The sequence below is a fragment of the Grus americana genome, chromosome 11 (assembly GCF_028858705.1).
Source record: "Grus americana isolate bGruAme1 chromosome 11, bGruAme1.mat, whole genome shotgun sequence".
NCBI classification, from domain to species: domain Eukaryota; kingdom Metazoa; phylum Chordata; class Aves; order Gruiformes; family Gruidae; genus Grus; species Grus americana.
This window is the reverse complement of record NC_072862.1, coordinates 8,449,793-8,475,336: the sequence shown is the minus strand read 5'-3', so window position 1 is coordinate 8,475,336 and position 25,544 is coordinate 8,449,793. Positions and strand designations below refer to the sequence as shown.

Sequence of the window (25,544 nt, the reverse complement as noted above, 5' to 3'; positions counted from 1 at the left end):
CAGTGGTACTGAGCAATAACTGGCCCAGTGCTTCGAAGGCTGAAAATGTTGGAGCAGCACTGTGTCCGCTTCAGTGCGCTGGGAGGAAGCAGAGAGAGACACTTGCTGGCCTCAGGATGTCCCCACCTCATGTCGTGACAGAGGAATCATTGAAAGTTAAAGGAAAGTCCGCTACTCATTAACAAAAGGACTTCACTGAAATTTCCCCACAGCTTTTAAATAGGCAAGAAACACATCTTAATAAGCAAGAAGTAAAATAAAACCAAAAACCAAACCCTCCCTAAAACTTTAATTGCTGGTCTATAACTCTGGAACTGCCAGTCTCACTTTTAACGGGTCTGCTGTAGAGCTGGATTGTCAGCTACTGAAGATATTAGTTTATAATTACAATGCTGGCAGTTCCTTAATTATAGGCACCGCTACAAAATCATTCACCACTGCAATTGTTTGGCTTTCTGATGGGGAGCATGAGTAATTATTTTTCTTCAGGATCTTCAAGTAAAATATTTCTGGAAAGGATACGGTCATCATGTCAGTCTGCCGGCGGGTGGAACGTACCGTGTTGGTGCGATGCACGGCGTGAGTGCTCAGCAGGTGACTCTGCAGGCAAAACGGCTTCCAGAAATAAAAGATCGGGGTGAGGTTTTCGGCCACCCAGGCTGATGGCGGAGTAGGATATGACATGGTAAACGCTGGGGTTGCTCTCTCCCCTCGGCTGCTGGAAAGCTGGGGTGGCTGTGCTGATGGCAGGGAGGTAATAGTGCTGTCCAAGAGCCCGGTTCCCATCTCATGTGAACCCCCACCTCTTTATCTCTTATTTTGCTGCAAAAAAAATATGGAGTGCCATCAATAGAGGAGCTTTTTTTTAATCTGTTCGATGCTTTGTCTAAAGGATCATCAGCAGAATTGCACGCTGACTTCAGTGGCCAGATCCTGGCACATGAAGCCCCGGGGAGCGTGGCTGGGCTGGGGAGGGGCTGCCGAGGGAGGTCCCATCCTGCAACGCTGCTCAGCTCTGTGACAGAGCCCAGCTTGCCCCATGGCCACAAGGACCCAGGGCAACGGCACAATGGCTGGCAAGGGAACGTCAATTGGACAGCAAGGAATAAAAATTTCCCAATGGGAACGGTTAAGCGTTGGAACTGGGGCCCAGAGAGGCTGTGGGACCTCCATTTCTGGGGACCCTCAGATATTCGGGTCCAGGCTCCAAACATCACCTAAATCTGAAGCTGGCCCTGCTCTGAGCAGGAGGTTGGACTAAAGACCTCCAGAGATCCTTCACAGCCTAAATCACTGCATGATCCTGTATGGCCAGTTCAGGTACCTTACCTTTACCTGCGAGCTAAGAAAAGGCAAAGAGAAGCAGGTGACCTGGTGTGCAGGAGGGGACAGGAGGGACGTGCAGCATCCACGCGGTGCACCCACGCATGCCAGGTCCCTTGCGTGCACGCCAGGAGCTGCTCTGCTACGGAGCCCCAGGAACAGAGACACCTCAGAGCGATTCGTGATTCAGTGTCTGTCTGGCTTGAGCATACCGTCCAAGGAGCTTTACAGCATTTTAGCGAACACACGCAACCTGCTCCTGTTGGCACTCGCTGGGAATTGCTGCTGAAATTAATGAGCAGGAGAAAGACCAGGTGCTGAACCCGTCCCGCTGCAGCTGACACGGCTAATCGCAGGCACAGCAACAGGCAGGTAGCAATTTGGAGATAACACAACTGGGAATCTTTCTTGTCTCATTTGCACTGACGTATCCATGTAATCAGTTCATTTTGGTCGGTTACTATTATTTCTCTGTGAAATTGCTGCTCTCTGCTCTGTGTGCCTGGTCTCTTCCCCCGCCGTTCCCCTGAGAGATGAGTAATTGTAAAGCAAATGAGCGGAGGAAGTTTGACAATGGATAATAACAGGACAATGCGAAATAGCAAGGTAACCGAACTTTCCAGTGCTTCCTCAAGTGTCAAGACAAATAATAACGAGTATTTACTCCTCCACTGTGGCTCTGTGTTTGTATCTCTGGCAGAGGCGTGGGAGTGGAAGAAGCGGAGGGGGCTCTGGGCTGGCTCGATCGAGAAGCTGCGATAGCGATGGGTGTGAGGCTTTGAGCCACGGTCGGAGAAAATGTGAACCACTGAGATGTGTGTGTTGATTTAATCGGTTTAAGTTTCCAGAAGTGCTTTTGTACAGCGTACCTGGCAGTCTGCAAGGTTTCCAGTTGCAGGGATGTGTATGTATGTGTGCACATACGTGCACATACAGAGGCTAAAGATCTAGTCTGGGAGACAATAAGGCAGGGAGAATCAGCTCACACTTAATTTTCTTTGCTTTTCCTTTCTTTTTTGCTTCTTTTTTCTTATTTCAGTTCTTCTAAGAAAATAAATCCACTGGCTTGCATGTCTTATGTGGTCATTCCCTGCAGGCAATGTAGTGGTTTAATGCTACAGCCATTCTTTGAGCACTCTGTCCTGAGGATTTTTTATATTTTAGTTGTTTCTCCCTATGGAGCTGTGTCCCACGGTTTCCTTTTGCCTTCAGCCAGGCTTGGTTTGCAGCTGGCTGCACGCAGGTTACAAGGTTTTTGAAGTCCTCTGCTTGCTACTTGCATTAGCAGGAGAAAGTAAATATTCCCACTGCTCTTTAGCAATTCTCATCCTCAGGCGCTGTTAATGGCATAAACCATCAATCAGCTGGCAGCGGGCTATAGCGGGAATTGGCACACTTGAAAAACCCATGACATCGGATTAAAAAGCATCCACAGGCCAAGTAAACACTGGTGAAGCCCAGGCCTGTGGGAGTGGGGAGCAGGCAGCTCCGCGCAGACCCCGCGGTCCCTCGCTGCGTCGCCAGGGCTGGGCTTGCACAGCGTGGCCTTTCTCTGGTCCTGCGGTTGAAACTGGAAATGCTGCGCTGCCAAACAACCCGTTTGCTTTCCTTAGGATTTTGCCCTCAAACCACGCCGTGATGTTGTTCTTTCTCACTTGATATTTTTGTTTTATCTGAGTGGTTTTGCGATGTCCCTGCATGTTTTCAGCACAGCCCCTTTCCCAGATCACAGGAGCAATGTTGTTTCCCTCTTAAGACTTGCCACCTTTCTGTCCCCAAAGAGAAGGGCTTGTTGGGTGCTAGCTGCAGCTGTTATATGGTGTCTGGTGAATCAGCATCATCTGAGAGGACTGAAATACAGGCAAACCGGTTTGCTTTATTGCATATTGTATTATTTGGTGTAGGATGGTATAGGTATATCAGCGTTAGCTCATGCACTTGTAGGACTGGAGTCTGGGTTTAGTTCTGTCAAGCTTAGGATAGAGACATTTCTCTGTCTGCATCTTGAGAGATGTGGCAGTGGAACACAAATCCCCATTTTACATCTCTTTATATTAAATAAATATGCTGGCTATTTACTGTATTGGAGCAAGGAGATTACATGGGTTTTTTTTTCCTCGCGTGCCCTGGTTTCCTTTGTCACTGCTTGGTGTACTTAGTACAGCGGCTGGCAGGTTTGATGGGTTAGGCAGCAAGGAGGAGAAAGGGAGAGAACCTAAGCACACGTTAAATACAAATATAATCTGTCTATTCAAAGAGGGATTTGCTGTCTCTTACAGCAGCCTCCTGAATGACTACGACTGAAAAGTCAAACCCAAACACACCCCAAATACGCGGCTCTGCTCCCCCAGCTCTTCGGCACGGCCGTTACACCCAGGCAGGTCCTGCAGAGTGCTGCCCGTGCGGCCAGCCCGGCTCCCCGTCCCGCCTCGCTGCCACCCGCTGCCCCACGAACACAAGCAAAGGGACCCACGGGCATTGCCAGAGCCCACTCAATGTACGGGAAGAAATCTTCCCTTGGCTCTGCTGGATGTTACAGGGCTGGTCCTGGGGATTTGTTCTCTCCATCAATGTGCCAAGGAGTGCTGGGAAGAACCTGCTTTTGCATATGAGAAACAGAGTGAATATGTGCCCCTGACAGGATGAGTCCTCACATGCAGAGGTGTCTCATTCTTTCAGTGAATCCCACTGCTGTTACATACCACCAAATCCTTTTGATGCTCACATTTTATTTGACCGTGGCCCAGGTCTCCCAGGGAAGGTTTCTCTCATCAAGTCCATCGGTTTGCCTTCAATCATTTCTCAGGTCACCTCAACAAAATGTCACGCGGGTATGTCAGAAGGGCAGAGATCTCACACAGCTCTGCAAACTTTGAAAAATAACCAGCCACCCCAGGGAAAAGCTCCAGCGTAACCTGTCTCCCAACACCAGGGCATCTGCGGATGTCCAGTCAGTAGTGGATGCTCACGCTACAGATGTTCCCACTGAGGTTTTGCACCTTGCTGGGTACTGGGGACACTAATGACATGGATGGCAGGGGTGGTGGCCCCAGTGCTCCATGGCCCTTCCCGTCTCCAGCAGTCACTGTAACAGAGCGAAGCAGAATTTATCCGAAAGCTTTCTCTGAATTCATGCAGAATAATTCAAAAGATACTGATGCTAACAGGCACTAAAAAAGAAATCAAGACATTAATTATTTTTTTTCCAGGTTTCCTGTCAAATAAGTTAAAACATCTCCCCCTTCAAATTCCACCACGTTGTAAAAGTTTTCTGAATGTAACTGTGAGAAGCTGCTCTGGACAGTGGTGGTTGTTTCCATGTGTTGTGTCTGAACTTGTCTCTAGTGCTTGGTAAGCAACCAAATGCTTTTGGTTTCAGCTTTGAAGCTTAGTGCTATTTAGGAGTTTTTTCAGCAACAATATAACGCTTTAGGGAAAATATTTTGTTTGGAATAGGAACTAATACATGGGGATTTTGGTGCAAGTTCAATGTAAAGATGAATCTCACTTAGGTTGCTATAAGGAGATTCAAGTGCAATAATGCTTTATGTAAGAGTCATTGGAAAGGTGGCTGCAGACAGCTTGCCCTGCCAACTCGTAAATTATATGTTGTTTTTTGTTCCAAAAGGGCTGCTACTGGGGCCTATTTGTTGCCTGCAGTACACTGTTATTTCCAGCATGTACTTATGATGAAACTGTTTGTTGTTGACAAGAGCACGATCCTTTCCTCCTTGGAGATAAACCATCATTTTAAATTCTCTCAGTGGTGACTTTTTCATTGCAAGCAAACTGGCAAAGCATAAAAAAAGCTTGTTTAGTTGGTTTGGGTTTTATTTTTCCTTAATGTGAGAACAATTTTAAAATGCATGTGTCTGGGCTGCTGTCTATTTTAAGAATTCTCACGCAGTATAACGCTTTCAGCAAGCTTTTGCCAAGTTTCTCACCGTGATGCTGCAAATTCTGAGCATCCTGGTATGGAACGATCCTGAAACTGATCTCGCCTTGACCTCGGGCTGCCGGGGCCGGGTGTGCTGGAGGCAGGAGAGCCTTACACGCCAGATCCGGGGTGCTTGGCCCCTGCCGCAAGCACTGTCAGACTGCTCTTCGCATCCCTGCGTGGAAGAGGCAGCTTGGAGGGGTTTAGTAACTGGCTGCTCTTTAACATCAGTAGGAAAACGAAGTATTCATGTCATGAGCGTTGCAAAGCGCAAAGGTTTTGGCATTGCGCCCTTTACTCCTTGGCAGTGTTTTATGTATTTTTGGGCGGTTTAGTAGAGGCTTCAGGTGAGGCACTGAAAACCAAGCACAGGGGGTGAGCAGAGAAAACCCTCTGTGCTTTTTAACCACTCCAGACACGGGTGGGGCTGTCTGCACACGGAAAATTGAAACCTTTTTAAAAAAAAAAAAAAAAAAAAAAAAAAGGTTTCAAAAGGACTCGCAGCGCCGGGAAGCGATGAAAACACAAACACCCAGGCCGCCACCCGGGCCCTGAGCCCGCCCCGCCCGCAGCAGGGCCCAGCCCGCCCGCGGGGCCACCGTGCTCTGCTGCCCCCTGGCGCCCGGCCCGCAGCGCCGCGCCCGCTCCGGCCCCGGCGGGAGGGGGAGAGCCGCGCCCGGGGTGCCGCGGAGCGGGGAAGGTGCGTTCTGTGCCCGGCGGAAGGGAGGGGAATCGGGAGTGAGCGGTGTGCCGCTGGGGTGGGAGCGGGATGCTCCCTAACTCATCCTGCCTCTGCTGCGCCTCAGTGGTTGGTTGTCCGCGCAGCGATGAATCGTTTCGGGTGCGGGTTTCAGAGCTGTCGGTAAAGCCCACGGGGCGAAGCCTTGGGTGCTGGAAGGCAGCACAGCACCTCGCTGGCAGCTCCAGCTTGCCCGGCTCCCGGGAGCTGCCATAGTTTGTGTAATCCAGACGTGTGGTCCTACACAAAAGCTACACGAAACGCAAATGTATCAAATGGAGAAAAACAAGTTTGCTTCGGAGTTCCTTCCTCGTGGGTTCCTCAATTAATACCAGCTCCTGCCATTCCGCCAGCACCGACAGCGACTGCCCAACACAACCAGCTCTCTGCTTCCGGCGAGGACAGACTTAGAGCTCCTCCTTCTATGAAACAAGCCCTTCATCCTTTCATCCTGCAGAGAGACTGTCAGGCCCCTCATCCTTCCCTTCCGGACTGTTAACCTGGCACAGAGCATGCCATACTGCATCCCTGGCTTTAGGATTACTCTTGGAATACCTGGGAAGCTCCTCCATACGAGGATGCCGAGACTCCTCGGCAGGGATGCACCGGGTCCCAGCCCCAGCATCCCATTCCCCCGGTGCCTTTGCCGTGTAACCGAGCAGCCTCACGCAGCGATGCTGTGCCAGCTCCTGCTGGCTTCCTGCCCACTGCCAGCAGGCAGGTGAATCCCGCCAGGCCAGGGTGAACAACACGGGGTTTTGCGGGCACACTTGCGGTGCGAGCTCTGCTCAGGACACTCTGCTCTGAGCCTGGCTTTGCCTCCTGGCTGCTGCCCAGGACATGGGGGCAGGAACAGCCCTTTTGTTCTGCCTTTGCACAGTGCCTAGCAACACGTGGGCCCTGGGCTACCAGCGGAGCTTCCAGGGACTTCTGCAACACAGATAATAACATTTATTAAAATAGACTGGGGAAACGAAGGTAAGCCAGGAACACATCTGACAATCAGGATAAAGCATGAAAGGCAGAGCACTTCCCTAGTGCTAACTTGCTTTCCCTGGGGTCTGGTGTGTATTTATATTTTAAGTGGTTCACACACTAGTATAGTATTTCCCTAATGCACATATTCTAGAAAACAAAAATCACACAAGTTCCCAGAGCAAAACTAACAGTCCTTGCCTGTATTTCTGAATTTTTTAATTTTTTTTTTTAAACTTACCAAAAAAGGAGAACCTTCCGAGACCTGAGAAAAGAAGTGGGGAAACGGATGGTACAAGTCAGCTGTGACAGCTGGAAAACTTACATGGCAAGTTATCTACAATAATTCATAATTTCTGTCTCGTCAATCTTTGGGATATATTTTTCGCAATTTTCTTTGCTGGCAACAGCTGTCCTCAAATTACCATGGTTTCAGAGATATCCATCACTTGGCAGTGTGTCACCATGACCTTCTTTCTCCTCCTTCCATCCCTCCATGGAGCTCACTAAATCTCTCTTTCTGCCCAAGTTACCAATTTTATCCGACATTCCACTCTCCCTCTACTGCTCTCTTGTTTGGAGAGGACAGAAAAACAAGTTCTGGCATAGAAAATGTCAGCCTATCACTTCAGCACCTCTCTTTCTGCTTGTATTTTTGCATCCATATGACAATGGCATTAAGATGGAGGGAGCATTTAGGCATGTAATAATCTTTCAGCTCAAATAGGGACAAAGCAAATCCTAAGAACACGAAAGATTCCTTATTTAAGTAGTGTGGTTATTGAGATCTTGAGTTTATATATGTACAGATTTTTCTGTGTGTACGTTTAGAGTCAATGCAGGTAAGCAGCATCACAGCAGGACAGCTTTCCAGGCAGGGATGAAACAGTGACTATCATCTGTGCCTTGGAAATGTGACACAAAACTTCAGCAGAAGAATAAAGGAGATGCAGATACCTATTTTCAATACATGCATAGCAGAATCAAACCTGGACCTTGTGGCTTTGTAACAGAGCAGGTTAAATGATGTCTGGCATTAGCATTTAATTTGGCTTTGTTTCTCTTTTGGTACAAATCTAATGTTCAAGAGGTTAGAGGTATAAATATTGAAAAAAACAGGAGCAAAGATTTTGGATGTGCAACTGAGGTTGCACCTGCAATGCATGGATGTCACTTTTTTTGGTTGTTCTCCAAGGTGATACGGTGACATCACCCTCTTGCTGTCACACTGTGCTAAGGCAACTTGATTTCTAGGGCAGCAATTTCTTTTCAAGATTGCATCACTGTAATTCAAACTAGAATATACTCCTTACTTTGCGTGCGTTTGCATTGCTTCTCTTCTGTAGTTTTGTTTCTGCCTGTTTTCCTTACCAAAGGGATGGACTCACACATTGGTCAGGTTTCAGGTCAGCTTCTCTATGGAGCAGTGAAATTCTGGGATAAGATACTTGAGTGATCGAAGTAAAATTCCAAAGTACCAGGTAAAACAAAGATTAGAAAAATTTGAGGTTTTCATGACAATGCTGTTAGATACCATTTTTAGCTGGTAAATGTCATCCACCTCTGCACCAAAATACAATCCAGGTAGCTCATGGAGGGCCTTTCAATCACAAAAAAATGTTACTATGCTTTAAAAGTGTCTTGAGACTTTGTCATTTATGATCTTCATAATTCATACGTTCATGAAAGTGACTCCTCCCTGATTTGGCAACAATTTAGTATTGCTGCTTTACAAAATATTTTACTATTCACTGTTGTTAGGAGGGGAAAAACACAGAACAGTAAATACTTTTTGAGAGGGTATTTTTCGTATTAAATCCGTTTTGTTTGCTCACAACCCCCCCCAGTCTGCAAAATTTGTAGTGCAAGAGAAGCACTGCAAGTCTGCACAGGCTCTATCAGGCAGACCTGAGCTTCCCCTGTGTTCTGAGTTGACCAGCTGTGAACTGGAAGATTTTTGACAGCTTATTATTCCAGGGCTGCACTGAGCTACTGAAGTTGTATGACTTCTCGTTCAGCTGGCTTGCCTTTAGCAAACCTGGAATGCGAGCAAAACAAGCTCAGATATGTCTGTTCAGCCCAACACACACAGATCCACACTCACTGAGAGTGAGAATTATTCGGCATTTAGACTATAAAAGTCCAAAGTCACAATCTTGGAAATCCCCCTCAGCTGTCACCTAGTTTGAGGATGAGGCTCTATTCTGTATACCATCATTATTTTACTTCAACCACGTATGCTTATAACTCAGTCTGAGCGAGATCAAAAATGTGTTCCTTTACCCAAACCCCTGGAAGGCTTGATTTAACACGTTTTCAGAAAACGTGGCTAACAGGTTAATAATAATACAGGTTAATATTAAAAGTATCTGAGATTTTTTAACATTATGATTGCCGCTCTACTGCTTTGGTTTGTCATCATAAGAAAGGAAGGGTTCCACCATTTGTTTCAGGAACTATGATGTATTTCTTTATAGTCAATTGACAGATAAAATCCAGAAGCAGGTTACAAATGGTATCAGGATTAGATTCCTGGTTCTACAAGAACAAAGCTTTTACATTGCAGTTTTAAACGTGTCATTTCAAAATGTGACTTCTGATGTGGTTGTACAGAGCACAGACTAGCGAGGCTCAGATCACTGCAGTTCTTTGCATCACCTTATGAAAAAAAAAACCCAACAAAAAATCATACTATATTAGCTTTTACACCCCTTGACAAGCATTAATTCTATAGAAGTAATTTGTTTGATATGAAACTAGCAAATTCTAGTCTAGTCACAGGTAAGTTCTAAAATGGCAGCTACTTTGAAAAATTAAGACCCTACTTACTTCAGTTTTAGGTCCCATCTGGACTAGGGTATGGGAGCTGGGACTCATGCAAAGATGCAATGCCCTCAGTCCAACATCAAGTAAGAAAAGGAGCCCTTACTATTAGGCTCAATGCCTACTACAAAATTAAGAAACTCTTTGTAAACACCTTTTATTGGCAATGGTTTGCAAACACCTTAGTTTGCAAGTACTATGCAGAAGCTTCATCCTTTGTAAAACAAAATATATTTCTTGTCACAGATGTCAAAGTTTGTGGATTAACACAAAGTGTCTGTCTGCACAGATCTGGAACTGATTTCCCCTGAAGCATAAGCAGAACAAATATTTTTGTATAAAAATTCACAGAAGCAGTAGAAAACTATTTTTCGGCGCTCTCTTACTGTTGGTTTCAACATAAAGTGAAGATACTTGGGCATTCTTTAAAAGTATAGTCAGTCTTCATCTTACATCTACTGTTTGGTCTCTGTTTCCATCTGAGTTTCCTGAGATTCTTCAGCTTCTGAAAGTTTTTCATCATCTAAAATTCAGTATTACTGTTAGTCAAACATGCTTGGTTATATTTACAGACTATATTGCAGCGCTGTGTCCCACTTAAATGTTTCATGTTGATTGCCTAAAATGTGTAGTTGAATATCTCATTATACAAAATGCTATGTTCAAACAAAAAAAAAAATCCTTCAAAGTTTTCAAAGCTGTTATCTGTAACAGCAATTACCAGAAACATGGGGTAAATCCTATAGTATCAATTCAAGCACACAGTACTGGATTGCTTCAAATTACATGCCTTCTCTTTGCCTATTAATGGTTTATTTCAAACTGAAGCTGTGCCTTCCACTAAAAAGTTACTTCCTTCAAAAATCCTAAAGGCTGAAAGGTAATCTATACATTCATATGAAAATGTATTTTAGAGACTAATACTTAAGCAAGTCTTAGTAACACATAATAACAATAACCTTCTGCTAAAGTGCACCTTGGATTAACAGTTCATTCTTCTTAAGAAGATCTAGATGGTCTTAGAGAATGAAAGTCTGCTCTTATAGCCATCTATGTATGTTAATCAGGTCATGCTCAAAGGCTATACCAATTATTCTGTCTTTGAAAGACATGACAAATATCCAGAAAATAACATTTAAAACAATACTATCCATATTAGAGTATAGAAAGTAAGTGCTGATTTGAAAATATTAAGTATTTGTATCACAAAAGATGAGTGTGACTAAATTCCTGAATTTAGCTCGTGTATGACAGTTTTAGTCCCTGCTCTATTACAGACTCACTGTCTGAACAGACAAGTCATTTAGCTTTCCTGTATTCCAATTTTAGTAAAGCCTCAAATGATGCCATGTTCAAAACTACTGAAACTGGAATCATACAAATAAGTTTGGAAACAAGAATACTTGTCTGTAAAAAATACTTTCTCTGTTTAAAAAAAACCCAGCACAACACAATCTCAAATTGCTACTCTCCATCCCCACATTTGTAAGAAGTCTGTTGCCTACAGATTAATCTGAAGCTAGTCAGGAAACAACATAGTGGCTAGCTTGTAAAAGAAAAAAATTCTGAGCAGTCTCAGGACTACTACTAGGAAAAAAAATGCTGCTGATGCAAGAGGTCACCAACCTCAGTTGCACATAGCTAGCCCACTGCTGGAAGCTGTGATTCCTTTTGATCCCCTAAAACCCGACCCAGTTATATACATTTCCTAAGAACACCACTTACTTTCCAGGGTTTGCTGAAGCTCATGGATGGTGCTCAGGAGAACATGAAACTGCTTTCTTCTCAGCTCCAACTGGAACGATAAATATTTTAGGAAAAGGAGAGCACATACAGCCAAACAACCCACAGCAGATTCTCTGTTAATTATGTTCCTAATAAATCATTATGTAACAATCTCTATGAAAAACCTACCTTATCTTCAACATTTTCTTTAATGTGAGAAAGATGTTGCAGTTCTTTTCCCAAGGCTTCTAGCTGCCTGAAAAGAAATTATCATAGTATTTTTTAAAAGTTCTTTAAAATTCTTAGTTCAAATCTATTTTTCAAGTGGAGGAAAAAAACCCATTACATAAACAGCGTAGGTAAACAAAGCATAACACATGAAATGACATAGACATAAATGTTAAACTTTATGACATAAACTTGTAATTTCAGGACTTTTACAGAAAACAAGGCCTCTAAGCCTGAATACAGTTGTATACTCGGCATTTGGACTGTAACAATTCAGTCCTGCCACAAACATGTTATTTACTTGACATTACAATTAAAGTTAAATAAGTGGGTTACATTAAACACCCACGGCATTTTCATAGGCTTCACTACTTCACAGATTTCTTTATGTTTACATGAGTAGATTAAATAAAAACATAGCATCAGCATGGAGAAAATATTTGATAAACCTGCATACCCAAGATACAAACACAAGAATTCCCAGACACAACAACAGACCAAACACATAGTACCTTATCTCTGACAATGGCCTTATCAGAGTACTGGATAACACATGGAACAACATGATATAGATTATGTCCCAGCACACAGAATTTAGCACTGTGATCAATATAAATACTCATTTCCTTCTCAAATGTCAGTTTTTATTTTAATTGATTGCCCCGGTATTAAGAGATAAAGGAAACATGGAACACCCTATAATCTTCATCATTATTCATATCCTTTTGAAATATTTCATCTTTCAACACCTCTTCAGGATCTTTGTGCAAGCATTTGATTGTTTTCTATTCTCACTTAGACCCACCATGGACCACCACAATCCTTTTTGAGGTAGGGCAAAGAGTAACAGGTATCATAATGTACACTAGTTTTCAAACAAGGATGGAGCATGAACTGTTATACTCGAACTTTCAGTTTGCCCCTTCTACTTCTCCTCTAATGCGTACCATAGTTTATGCTCCATGTAATAAGAACAGTCTGTTTCTTTAAAAGTGAAGTGGATTGAGGCTGACCATCCCTGATTAATTAGCAGGCAGAGCCATATCAGGGTCAGCAAGGGAACAGAAGGGTTTTTTTCTGAAGCACTGACAGCTGCTGCAACTAATCTGGGCAGGGAACTGCAAAAAGGCCAAGTACCTCACAATGGCTGGGAAAAAGGTCTGTTTAGTGCTACCTGAGCGTGTTGCCTTCTTTTGAGCCAGTATGCTTGGCACCTTGAAGGGAATGCCTGAAAGAGGGTTGGGTGTGACATTATCCCTTCCTATAATGGAAACAGGCTGACAGCTTATAGGCTCATACAGTGATTTTGCTAGTATTTGGTTTCTAGTTTCTGAAAGACTTCTGTTTGGCCAAATCTTGCTGTTTATAGTGTGCTGTCAGGTATAAGCAGACTGTCAGACGACATGCATTTTTTTTCTAGTAACATGCTAGCTACATCTGGAATTTTACTTTTACTTTCCACTCCAGAGAATCTTTGCCTAGCCTTCTCATTTTTGTATCTCCTTTTCAAAGACTCAGTGTCATTTCTTGGTCCTCTTAACAGCTCTTCTGATACTGCATCTAATTACACTGTGGACACTGCCATTTAGTAGTTCAGCTTCTGTCACTTCCTGAATTGGCTCCTGTGCATTATTTGTGACTAAACCAATAACAGCTTCTCTTCTTCTGTGCTGTATGACTAGTTGTTCCAAGAAACAGTGTCTTAAAAGCAAAAAGTATTTTTCTAACTTTGTCCTGTTGTCCCATACGACCTGTGACAGCTATAAACGTTAACTCTTGCAATAAACCAGTGGTCGGGCACTGGAACAGGCTCCCCAGGGAAGTGGTCACAGCACCGAGCTTGACTGAGTTCAAGAAGCGTCTGGATAATGCTCTCAGTCATATGGTCTGATTTGGCTGGTCCTGTGCGGAGCCAGGAGTTGGACTTGATAATCCTTATGGGTCCCTTCCAACTCAGGACATTCTATGATTCCATGACATTTCTCCTCACAAGAATGCTAAAGTGTTTTTAGTGATTAAGAGTTCCATGAAAAGCATGATGTTGTTAGTGAGGCTTCCTCCATTCTGATTTAAGGGTGATCCTTCTTGGTTCATAGTACAATTTTCTGTATACTTTCCTCAAACTGGAAAGAAAGGAAGCCTTGTAATTAAAACATGGGATGAAAACTTCACCTAGTTCCTATATTTAAAGTCTATTCACTTGGAGAGGCTAGTACAGCTAAAATACCTATGAACCAAGCTCCCTTTAGAAATGCTCTATTCTGTTACTGTGTCCTATTTCCCCACCTGTAAAATGGGGGATCATACTCTGCTATAGTTCAAGTCTGTGTCTTTGACTACAGACAGGAAGGTCTAAAGACAAAAGGGCATATGCTGTAGCTGTTCTTCAAGTGGAGGAACACACTGGTATTTCTAACTGTAATATATTCTCCTAAAGAGATGATAAAATTGTTTAAGAAAACAAAAAATGCCAAATTTACTAGCTGTAACTTACTCCCATTTCTAGCTTTGCTCAAGAAACTTATGCTTGGATGTGTTAAGTGAAATTAGAACCACCCCTCCAAACCTGAACAACCTGGAATTCTCTAAGAAAAAAAAAAAAAGTATTATCATTTAGTTGTTTCCATTCTTAATCAATTGACTTAACTGAAAACCTTCACTTTTGATAATTCTCTCATTTGGTAAATGGTACATGCTGACTAATGAAGTAAGAAATAGCTAAGCCTCACGAGAATTGCCTGTAATAAACAAAGTTGTGGTAATGAAATCAAGGTACAAACCCCAAACATACAAGAGAGAAAGGTGTGAAATATTCTCAGTGGCTTATAGCTATAAAAATGCTATTATTAGGGTAATATAATCAAAAATCTTCCTTTTGCTATAAAAGACCATGGAATGTGAAAAGACAGCCTCCCTCTGCAATTTCCCTGAAAGCAAGCAACAAGATAGGCAGACACAAGCTGCATTTAAACAACAGTAGCCCCATGCTACATCTTTAATTAGGCTGGGAAGAACAAACTCATAGATGAAATGACTCCTGGAATGTTTCTGTGGCTTGACAGAAGTTAAAAATATTATCTCCCCACAGCTGCCCAAAATGACCCAAAAGCACAATGATCCAAATCCAACAATGACACAAGCGATACTGTAAATTACATGTAAGACAAGTTGGACAACAACTAGGTCTAACCTGCATGTCAGGGCAGGTTATATTGTGGTATACAACGTAGTAATTTATAACCGGGCATGCAGGAACAACTACTACAAGGAGAACATAAAAAAAACCCTAAAAGCTTTCTCCTGCTTTCTCTCATTCCACCTTACTTGCTTGTGTGCTATCTATTTTACATGACTACTGAATCCCTTGCTGGCACACTTTACAGCAGTTCCCCACTATCTCTCTTTTCTGAGCAATTCATCCCTGGTAAACTGACATTAGATGCGCATTTACATCTGAGTTCACTTATTCACCTTAACAATGGGAAAATTTCAAATGCAAAACAATTAGCAATGCTTCTGAACCCATACAAATGGAGATTAATCAAAGCAAGCTGATAAGGGCATAATTTTAAAAACAAAGCCAAGTTGTTCTTGTGTCAAAAGAAAAATGAGGAAAGGTCAAATGAAACCAAGGAAATGTCAAATCAGGTGACTTCTAGCTTACTGGCTTATAAATTAATGTAGTCTCCTACTTACTTCAATGTTTCATGTCTGTCTGGATGGTGTTGTATGACTTTGGCCAATGCATCGTATTCTGAAAGAAATTTAAATAGTCAGTCTAAATAATTCTGAAAGTATAGATTCAAGAACCACAAATCATGTACCACAGAACAGTACAGATTCTTTCTCCTTCTTGAAAAAACATTTTAACATTTTTCAAATTTGTACACAACACCTTACATGTATAAAAACGTGCCTGCAAATATCCATATTAAAAAAAATGTATATAATTTGTACCATGCTATAACATTTCAAAGTAGATGATTACATCAAAAGAGATTTTAAATAAACTTGAATATGACTGTAGGCCATTATCTACTCAAACTTATTCAGTACTAGTGATTTGTAAAGCATGAGGCCAGAAAACATGACCTTTAGATAGCTCTGCACTGCTGCACCCTTGGTCTTCTGTGTATGATTCATAAGCTTTGGTTTTAGATACAATCTAATGTATATGTACAGAAAATGGTGCTGATAAGATGTTACACATAAACATTTAAGATTTTTAGAAAAAGCTACCTGAGAAAAAACAGGTGTCTGGGGTTTTTTTTTTTGAACTGTATTACACATTAAGGACAATATTATGGTTGTACAGGCAACTAACATAGCCGTTTCCTGACAGTAAGATTGTACATATGCCAACTAGCTCATTCACATGGAAAAGTCTGTGTTGCAGGCTGGACAGAACATATCAAAAAGCAAACACTTCAGACCTATGTTTGTGAAGATGTAAGAACTCTAAATTTCTACTGGCTCCAGTTTTTTGAATTTCCAATTGAGTCTAAAATTATCCACAAAATTGATCAAATGGTTGTATTTAAAACCTTTCCTCTGTTATACTTTTGAACGTTGTCTTTTTGTATTTCATTTATCAAAACCCACCCAAATCCTTACTTCTCCTCAACTGCTAATCTTTTGATAAGACGGTGTTACAGGGAAATGCTTTAAATTTCAATTGAAATCATCAGCACATACTTTCAAGAGTAGGAAAAAATTAGCCCTCTCATACCAGGTATTCAGTAAGGACACAGAGTTGTTGGGTATGTAACCGGAACCACTGTCTCTACGTATGCCAAGACATTACCTTCCCTTAAGAGCAGAAGGAATATACTTGCATACTCTCCAGTGCTGGGTGTAAGTCTATTCAATTCTTGTCTCGCTGTTAATTATTTGCTTTAGTTCTTCTCAAGTCACCTGAATTGGGATGTGATGCTTTTGGGGTTTTTCTTTGGCCTGAAAACCTCTCTGAACCACTGTTTTAGGTTTTCCTGATGTTGCATGGCATTGAGATCTACTGGTTCAATCTTGCCTGCTGCAACCGCTAAAAACTTTCAGTGGTGGGTGTGGAACCCACCAGACTAAATATAGCATTCATGATGCCAGCATAGTCCCTTGCAATTCCAAAAATTTGGAATCTATTTTCCGTACAACATATTTTAAGAGGTAACAAAATAATGAAACCAAACAGTATAAATACAGATATTGCTCCTTACCCTGGCGATTTTTTCGAATCCTTTTTGCTTGCAGGATTTGTTTTTTGCATTCAGAAATCTTCTCATGTGCTGCAGTTATACTATTTTCTTAAAAAAAAAACAAAAAAAACCCCCAGAGTTATATTGAAATCAAACAATGCATGTAAACAAGCCACTGCTAAATCATAAAAACATAAAGAGTTGCTTGTGACATGGTGGCCTGCTAGCTCCATCAGTTTCAAAACTACATACACTTCAATAGGTTAAAAAAGCTTTTATTTGTATGTATTTTATATACCGTAAGATGCTTACAACATCTGTAAGAGTGCTATATATTAAGAAGAAAAAAAACCCAACCAAAACTCAAACTACTTATCATATGTATGCTCACCAGAACTGGTTCAAGCTTGCTCATAAGAGAAATCGTCAAACAGAAACCAGTAATATTTTCTCATCTTTACCTATATCCTTATAGATTTTTTCATAATTTTCCATTTCTCTCAGGTTCATATCATACACCAGAAGAGTTTTTCCCATTGAAAATTCACACTGTGATAAAGTACTCAGCATTCGTTGGTACTGGCTGTAACTGAAAAAGACAAGATATTTATTCTTAAGCAGCATAAAAATACCCCCTACCTTTACAAAACAAGAAAACAAAACCTGATGTGGCTTAAGGAACAGGTAAATAACAATTAGTAAAGAAATAAAATATTTAAAAGACTCAATGTATAATTTTTTGAAAGTGCAGCTAGAAACACTGCACCCATTAATTCTACCATCATGTCCTTAAAGGTACAAAGTGAGTGTTAAAGCAATGGGCAGCTTGATCCAGGGTTATAACCTCTCCATCTAAGGCTGGCTCTGTGATCATCGAGATAAGTATTTTAATACTGCAGTGCTTCTCTGTACACACAATCATTATATTGTGCCCTCCAGGAATTTATATCAAGTACTACTACGCACCCCACAGCAAAACACCTTGTTGTTGCTCATTCCTTACCACTTTAGCCTGTTTTTTAAAAGAAAAGAACTGCAGCAACAGAAGTACCAGCAGTACTACAGAAGAGAACCCTTCCCTAACAGAACAAATGCACAACTGCTAGCTAAAATGTTTGAGCCGTGATCCCCTTATAATAGCGGGACTCCTGGACGGATCACACAGCAGCATGACAATCCTGAGGGCGTTCGAGTGGCGCTGGCAGATCTCATGATACAGCCTACAGCCTTCAGTAATTTCTGACCCATCTCTAGTCCTCCTACCACAATGCTTGGCATTTGTACTGGAAATGCCCCAGAGCAACACTGAAAAGCAGATGTATACATTTTGACGTGGATCTTTTCAAAATGGATCAAGCCCAATTTTCCACTGAAATGCAAGCTAATCAGTTCAAAGACTAAAACCAAAACACAACAGAAAACAAATACCCTTCTTCTTGAGATCCGGAATTACACCACTTAATGAAACTCTTCACCAACAAATTGATCCGCCTGTCGTCACCAGCACCATCACCATCGATCAGAAGTCGCTTGCGGATAACTTCATCTGAGGAAAAACTCCTGTTTAATGGCAGCTGCATCCCAGAGCCGAGTGCGGGTTTCACCCCAGGCCTTCAGGGAACGATTCCCAGGGCTAAACCGGGAGGATCTGTTACACAGGAGGCGTCCCAGGGCCCCGGGCCGGAGCGCGGGGCTGAGGGACCCTGGGGCCCGGGCGGAGAAGGCCTGGGGGCGGGGGGCGCCCAAGGCCCGGGCGTGCCCCGGCATGAAGGTCCCGGGAGCGGGGCTGCGGGGTCGGGGCCAGGATGGAGGCCCGTCTGCGGGGTGAGAGGCCGGGGATCGGGCTCGGGGGGGCCGCGGGGCGAGGCCTAAGGCCGGGGAGCTCTTCCCCGGAGGGCGGCCCGGCGCTGAGGGGAGCCGAGCGGGGCGGGCCGGGCAGGGGTCGGGGCGCGGGGCAGCGGGCGCGGGAAGAAGGGAGGGAGGAAGGAGGGAGGGAGGTCTCACCGTCGGTCACGGCCCCCATGGCGGCGAGTGCCGGAGCCGGCGGGGCGGCGGCAGCAGCGAGTGAGGTCAGCTTCCCACAATGCAGCCGGCGAGAGCGGCGGCCATGGAGGGGGAGGCGGCAGCGGCGGCGGCTGGGGCCTGAGCCGGCTGGCGGCGGACGCGCGGCCCGGCGGCGGCTGCGGTGGGGAGGGCCGGCGGGCGAGGCCTGCGCCCCGTGTGGAACCGGCCCCCTGGCGAGGGGCGGCCCCGCCAGGTGAGGGGCCGACGGGGGAGGGAAGCGGCGGTCCCCGCGCCCGCAGCCAGGCTCCACCTCCCCGCCCCCGCCACCGCGCCCCCGGCCCCGCCGCCCCCCGCCCGGGCCGCCCCGCCATGCCCCCGGCACATGCTCCTTCGCTCTCGACGCGCCACGGCGGGGAGGCCGCTGGGCCGGGGTGCGCCTGGGCCACCCTCCCGCCACGCTCCTGCCTTAGAGCGTCCTCCCGGGGCCACCGTCACCATTGCCCTTGGTGGCCCCATCCTCCCCTCGCAGGGCTCCCTGGCCTCGGCCCTGTGAGGGCGGTGGCGACGGCACAGGGGAGCAGGCGGATGGTCCCTCCATGGTGCCCAGCACCGAGGCGACGATGCCATGAGGGCGGTGGGATGCACCGCAGTGGCTGGCCGGTCCCTGTGGCTGGAGGGAGCAGGAGTGCTGGCCCCTCGGTGCCCGCTCCTGGCTGGGGTGCAGATGTGCCCATGGCACAGGTGTGAGGGACCCAGACTGGCCTCCTGCGGGCCACCTTTGGGCTCATCCCCACTTGATGCTGGAAAGACAAGCAGCAGCGCCTGGGGTGTGCAAAAAATCATGATTCTGATAAGTTTCCTGCAGAGTTTGGCTATCGCAAGTGGATAGGAACAAACGTTGTTTCTTCCTACCCTGAAAAACTAAGCTGGCACTGGAAAAAAAGGCTAGAAGTGTCTGGAGAAAAGAGATATTAAGGTGTTGCTGGTAACAAGTGTTGAATTTCAGGCTTTTGGTCCGCAGACTTTGACACGTGGGCAGAGCTAAAGCTGGCAGTGTTATTGTAGTACATGTATTGGTGCATGCGACATGTGGCCAGGGCCTGACACCTTCATATCCCCTCTTCATTTTGGTTTGGACACTGAAGTAGTTTGTTGGGGTAGTAGAGAAAATCAGGGTAAGAAAAGAACAAAGCAGGTGTGTGCTGTAATCTGTGCTTTCCTGGTTTTAGAGCTGTGAGTGATTAGGAGGTGCTTTTTTGTTCTGGATAGCGGCATTTAACAGCTATTTATGGATTTGTAGATTGTTTCAAGCCAGTACTTTGTCTTCAGTAGGCAACTGGTCAGATTCTTTGGAAGGTGCTATTGGGAAGGCCTTGCAGGGAGCAGTCGTTAAAACTCCACCTGAACTTTTGAGAATAAAGAATTTCCAACATAGAAAACCTGGATAAGTGATTTCTGTTCTTGAAATTTTTATGTATTATTATATGATTTGTGAGTGATATAATTTTATGTGAAAACCTAACTCTGTATTCAGTTATGCAAAGTTTGGGCCAAAGAACAGACCATGAATTCATAAGCTATGTATGCGCTATTAAAAACCCTCACTTTTGTGAGCTCTGAATTTGTTGCCATTTAATATAGGTGGTTTGACAAAAACCTTTGGTTTTTCTAAGGCTTTGGTCACTGTGATACAGCCCTAGTGTTTTGGCACAGGGTGAGAAGACGACCTAGCTGAACTTCTCTGCACAAATTTTATACAGTGCGATTTGTTGCTGCCTTTCCCTCTTTACCCACTGATTGCCTCTTGCAAGTCTTAAGCATCTTGAAGCATCCAGTCGTATAAAGACTTAAAATTTTTCCTGCCCTTTTCTGAGCTCTTTCCATTTTCTGAGCCCTTTCCATTTCTACCACAGAGAGAAGTTGATCTGAACTGAAGACTATTGTAGGTGAAAATCCGCAATTTGTTTAGTCACATTAGAATACTTTTGTGTTATTTTCTGTCATTTAATCCAATATAATCATTTCTCACTTTTTGTTCAGCATTCCAGTATTGGTCAGATAGTCTTATTAAACTCTCCACAATGACAAATAGATAGTCCTTGAGTAATTAATTTAGAATACAGCAGTCCGTATTATTAGTTAATAATATTTAATGACTTTTGTGCTGTTCTTGTCTTCATATGTGTTACTAATTACAAGATTCTTACAAATTCTCTGTTCTGGGTCTTAGACTCATAAGAACAATTTAGAGAACAAAGCCATTATTTTTCTTTTTAAGACAGGCCTTTCAGGCATCATCAATGTTCATTAACTTTTCTCTTTTAGAATGGGAAGTAGAACTTCGTAAATATATCATCAAGCATCTCACTAAGGCTAGGTATTGATGTACTGTTCTCTTTTGCCATTTTAAACATCCACAAGACATTTTTGCCGAGGAAGTCAGTCCCAGCTTGCTAGGTTTCTATACACACTTGAGTATTCACAGTGTCTTGTCTCGATTTTCTCCATTTCCAAGTAAAGCTCTTCAATTTGTAAGTATGAGACAACCCTTGTTTCACACGTATGGAGTGTGTGTTGCACTGAGCTGTGTACAAGCATGTTTTTCCCATTAATTCAGTGTCATGTATGATGTAGATCTTCTGGAGTGGGGTCGACCTACTCTAATTTATTTGTCCTTCACCAGTTCGTGTATTCTGTGCAGATTCTGTCTGCTATAGTCTTTTATATAATCCTTCAGCTGACTGGCAGAAATATGGGTAGCATTGGACCTTCCTTAAGGCATCAGTGTTGGAGATTCGTGCAATAGGAAAAAATGTCCTGCACAGGGTATAGCACCTTACTCCGTGCCAGTTCTTTTGGAATAAGTACCTGTGCCTGCAAGCTTTCCACCAAGCTAAATGTGGTGTCGTTTCCCCTCTTTCCTTGAGTTCCTTTATGTGTGCCATATGGTAAGACCCTGAAGCAGGTTATACATAATAATTTATTGCACACCTGTCCTTGTCAAAAGTGTTAAATGATCCTCTGTAATGCTTCCAGGTGACTCTGGATACAAGAAGTATAAGTTAGGTAAGTTTAGTACTGCAAGATGTTACATGTGTGTGGAACTGGCTCAGATTTCTCATCAGTATCCTTTCTTTGCTGAAAAAGGGCTTTTAAGTACACCAGATTTTTATTTTTTTTATTGGGGAAATCTGTTAATGTTGATTTTCTTTCCTGAAAAAGAAAAAAAAAATCTATGAAAGGCAAAGTTTAAATTTACTTTATACCTCCTTCCCTTTTCTTTAACTGTTTTTATATATTTTTTTTCAACTGCAGAAAAAGTTAAAGGGGAAGAAGCTTTTTATAGTATTCCAGGCTGTAATGAGCTATGATTTTTAGAGCTAAGAAAACAGCTTTAACTATTGATGAGGTGGATTTTAAATATTTTTCCTAAGCCGCCCTAATAATTTATGAGATGGTTTTAGATTCCAGGTTTTCTTCATGTTGAATAACTTCTAAATCAGACTGTTGTGTGGCACTAAATCTTACAGAGATCTAAGTATAGTAGGTCAGAAACTACAAGGTATTTTTATCCAGTCCAACCTATATTCCTGTCAGAAAGCCATACCAAATTTATTTAGTGAGACCTATTTTCTGTAAGCCTATGTTTAGCATTACTTTTTACCACTGTCTTTTACTTCTTTGTTGATTGTGTACCATGATTTTGTGCAAGACAGATAGCAAGCTAACCTATTGGTGTCACCGTGTTTTCTGATTTTAAATTATGTTAGAATGTTATATTTTCTTTTCAGTCTTCTTTAGCCTGAAAACTAGCACCAGTGTTTCAAAAGCTTGTCATCTCATTCTGTAAAAATTCTTAGACACTGGCTGTCTAGTTCTGCAGATATTAAAATATTCACTTTTGGCAGATAAACCTGATTTTTTTCAATCCAGTGATTGGGATAAAAAAGTAGTAGGCTTGCTTTCTTTCTTTTTTTTCTTTTTTTTTTTTTTTAAGATACTGAGCAATGTGGTTCTTAGCCTTGTAAAAAGCTTTCCTAACATGGACCCTTGTGTTTCTGCAGAGCTAGCACATTTTCACAGAATTACAACATAACAAGAGAAGGGAGAGTGAAAATACTTGTTGCAACTGTAGTGACAATAACAATAATTTTAAAATGCAACATTTTATTATCTGAACAGTAATCAATTTTGCTGTCTACTGCCTGTGTTACCAAGATTGATTAAATGTACTGTTAATACCGTACTTTAAAAAGCAGGCTCCTATCAGATAATAATGTAACCACAAGTTGTGGGCCACAGGATTGTTTTTATTTCTTATTTTTCACTTTGTAACTGAAAGCAGCATGTAAAATTCCAGAATTTTTGACAGAAGCAGTTTGAAAAATACAAGTACTGGAAATGCTGTGTTTGTTATAAAGACATTTCATTACTACCACTTTTCTTGTGAAGGGAGACAAAAGCTTATCTTAGTAATTTAAAAAAAAATAGTGCTGTATGGCCCTTTTAAATAACTTTTTCCTAAGTAAGGGCTCTGTCTCTTGGTTAATCTAGATTGTACAGGTAACACTCTGATATTGCCCTTTTTCAGATATCTTCAGAGGAATTATGTAACAGCTTTCTGCATTTCATATCTGGATCCTACTGAATATTTATGAAGTTTGAAGATCAATTATTGTATATTTTAAGGTGATCTGTCACTAATTTATTAAAGCTTGTCAAACTCAAGTTGAAACTACATGATACTGGAAATTTAGGTATTCAGTGTAGAAAACTGAGTTTACAGGTGCGGGGATGCACCCAGCAAATAAAAGCATGCTTTGCATGCATGTCGAAAGGTGCTTTAATTGAGGCAGTGGAATTATGAGAAGTTGGAAGCAGTACACTGGGTCCTGATACCTATTCCCAGTGACTTGGTAGGTTCCCATTCGGCAAGAAAGTCAAGGCTTTTTAGCAGGTTTCTCATGAAACTCAGTGTCGTGGAACTGCTGCAGGATGCATTAGGTGGTTAGATTTTTCCTTTAATCTAGAAATCGTTAATGCAGTAGACTTCAGCTGGCTATGCGATGCCTCGGAGATCCCATGTAGTGTCTGCATTCTGTGATTTAAAATGACTGTTGGGTAATTTAATGGTGGCATTTCTTGTTTTGTATATTTTGTAAGGAAGCAGACATTTCTTCTTTTGGAATTGTTTTTGGCAGGATTAGTCAGTTGTCTAGTAGCCTCTTAGTTTGTTGGCAGGATGTTTTCAGTGTGGATTTCTTTATTTTTCTAAAAAAAAAAGCATATTTTTATTTTTCCTTCCCCAATCCTTCAATTCATGGGTTTGGTAGCATTGACATTGTGTCCTGAAGATCGTCAGTGGCATACCAGACCTTTCAGAGGAAGAGCTGGATGCTGAATGAAGTTTTAACACTGACTGAGAAGAATAATTCGTCTTTGTTGGCATCGGGCCAAATGGTAAATGTTTGTATTTAACTGTGGCTTGAAACATTGGATAAACAATAAGAGAGTTGTGAATATCATATTTACCCATATCATGTTTAAATAAATAACTGTTAGTGCTACCGAGGAAATTTTGCACAAAGATTACAAGGGAAAACAGGCATTTCCTCCTTTGGAAAGCAGCTCTTGTCCGACTTCAGATCGGTGTTTTCTGAATCACGTGGCCAAATGCTTTGACTTGGCTAGGAAAGCTGAATCAGAGCTATTGCGCAGCTTCTGAGTCAGCTTTTCAAAGTTTAATAAAAGTTGGTTGGTTGGATTTATTATTGTTTTTAAAAGAGGTCCAAATCTGTAAAAGAAGACCTAGAAATTTTACAAGGCTTTGAGCTTGGCCTCGTCACGGAGAGATGTTGGAAGAAATGCTTCTATCTCAGAAGATGAGGAAAGAGAGTATCAGGTCTATATAGATAAACATATGTTTCTCATTTTAAATTGGGTTTATATTTTGCTTTGGATTATTTTATGGTTTATTTTCTTTTAATAGAGTAACTCTGTCAGTGGGTAGTGTTTAAGCACAGCTACAATTTACAGTTCCCATAAAACATGATACACTGAAGCATGTTCTCACCTCTGATTTCTGAGCGAAGTACAAGCCTGAGCAGTGAAACAGAAATAATCGGAGGCATGGTCGCACGCTTTGGTGATGCCTGCTCACTTTTATGTTTTAATATGTCGTATGTTGAAGGAAAACACTGAGTCGGCCAAATGTGTCTTCTAAACTATTGCTTCAGTTGCCATCAAAGCAGATGGTTTAAACAACTGTTTCAAGAGGTGTATGAGGAGAAGGTAACTGGTCTTTTCCAGCAGAGACTAAGGTCCAGAAGGGGCAGATCCAGGTTATGGCATTCCCTGACGTTTCTCAGGCTGGTTGTACCAACAGAAGGTTGGTCTGGCTGAGGCCAGGTGGGTCGTGTTTCCATGAAGGCGGAGGGGGCCAAATGCTTTAGTAGTTGCTGGTGTTTCATTAAAATTATACTAACCAGAGCAGCTTGAAGAACATGATGAATCTGCACATTTTCTATGCAGTAGCCGAAGTAGGAATGTGCTTAAATTCTGCCTATATCCAGGGCTAAGCACCTTTCTCTAGGGAGCA

The 25,544-nt window shown here is 42.8% G+C and overlaps 2 protein-coding genes across 10 annotated transcripts in view; one reads left to right on the top strand and one right to left on the bottom strand.

Annotated features, from left to right (window-relative positions):
• Positions 1 to 9,417: 9,417 nt before the first annotated feature.
• On the bottom strand, positions 9,418 to 19,272 carry THOC7 (THO complex subunit 7). 2 transcript variants are annotated; one of them, XM_054837760.1, is made up of 9 exons: positions 18,947 to 19,192; positions 18,371 to 18,488; positions 17,404 to 17,531; positions 16,964 to 17,050; positions 15,447 to 15,504; positions 11,712 to 11,778; positions 11,523 to 11,592; positions 10,251 to 10,320; positions 9,418 to 9,632 (listed from the first exon to the last, which is right to left on the bottom strand). In XM_054837760.1, the coding sequence occupies exons 1-8, from the start codon at positions 18,963 to 18,965 to the stop codon at positions 10,253 to 10,255; spliced, it is 615 nt and encodes a 204-aa protein (XP_054693735.1). In that variant the 5' UTR covers positions 18,966 to 19,192; the 3' UTR covers positions 9,418 to 9,632; positions 10,251 to 10,252. The 2 variants fall into 2 exon arrangements, with proteins under 2 accessions (XP_054693735.1, XP_054693734.1); XM_054837759.1 differs by having other exon boundaries at positions 9,418 to 10,320; positions 18,947 to 19,272.
• The window catches only part of ATXN7 (ataxin 7), a 92,371-nt gene continuing 85,887 nt past the window's right edge, over positions 19,061 to 25,544 (top strand). For 4 of the 8 annotated variants that reach the window (XM_054837748.1, XM_054837750.1, XM_054837751.1 and 1 more), the window contains exon 1: positions 19,062 to 19,199. The gene's annotated coding sequence lies outside the window, so the exon portion shown is untranslated. Of the gene's footprint in view, positions 19,200 to 23,563; positions 23,636 to 24,279; positions 24,407 to 25,544 lie in introns of those variants that run through there. The other 4 variants (XM_054837749.1, XM_054837746.1, XM_054837745.1 and 1 more) reach the window with 3 other exon arrangements.

Coding starts and splice junctions, on each gene's coding strand:
- THOC7 (XM_054837759.1), bottom strand. Junction 15,505..16,963: donor GATTCGAAAAAATCGCCAGG/GTAAGGAGCAAT, acceptor AATTTCTTTCAG/AATACGATGCATTGGCCAAA. Junction 11,593..11,711: donor AAGAAAATGTTGAAGATAAG/GTAGGTTTTTCA, acceptor TTATCGTTCCAG/TTGGAGCTGAGAAGAAAGCA.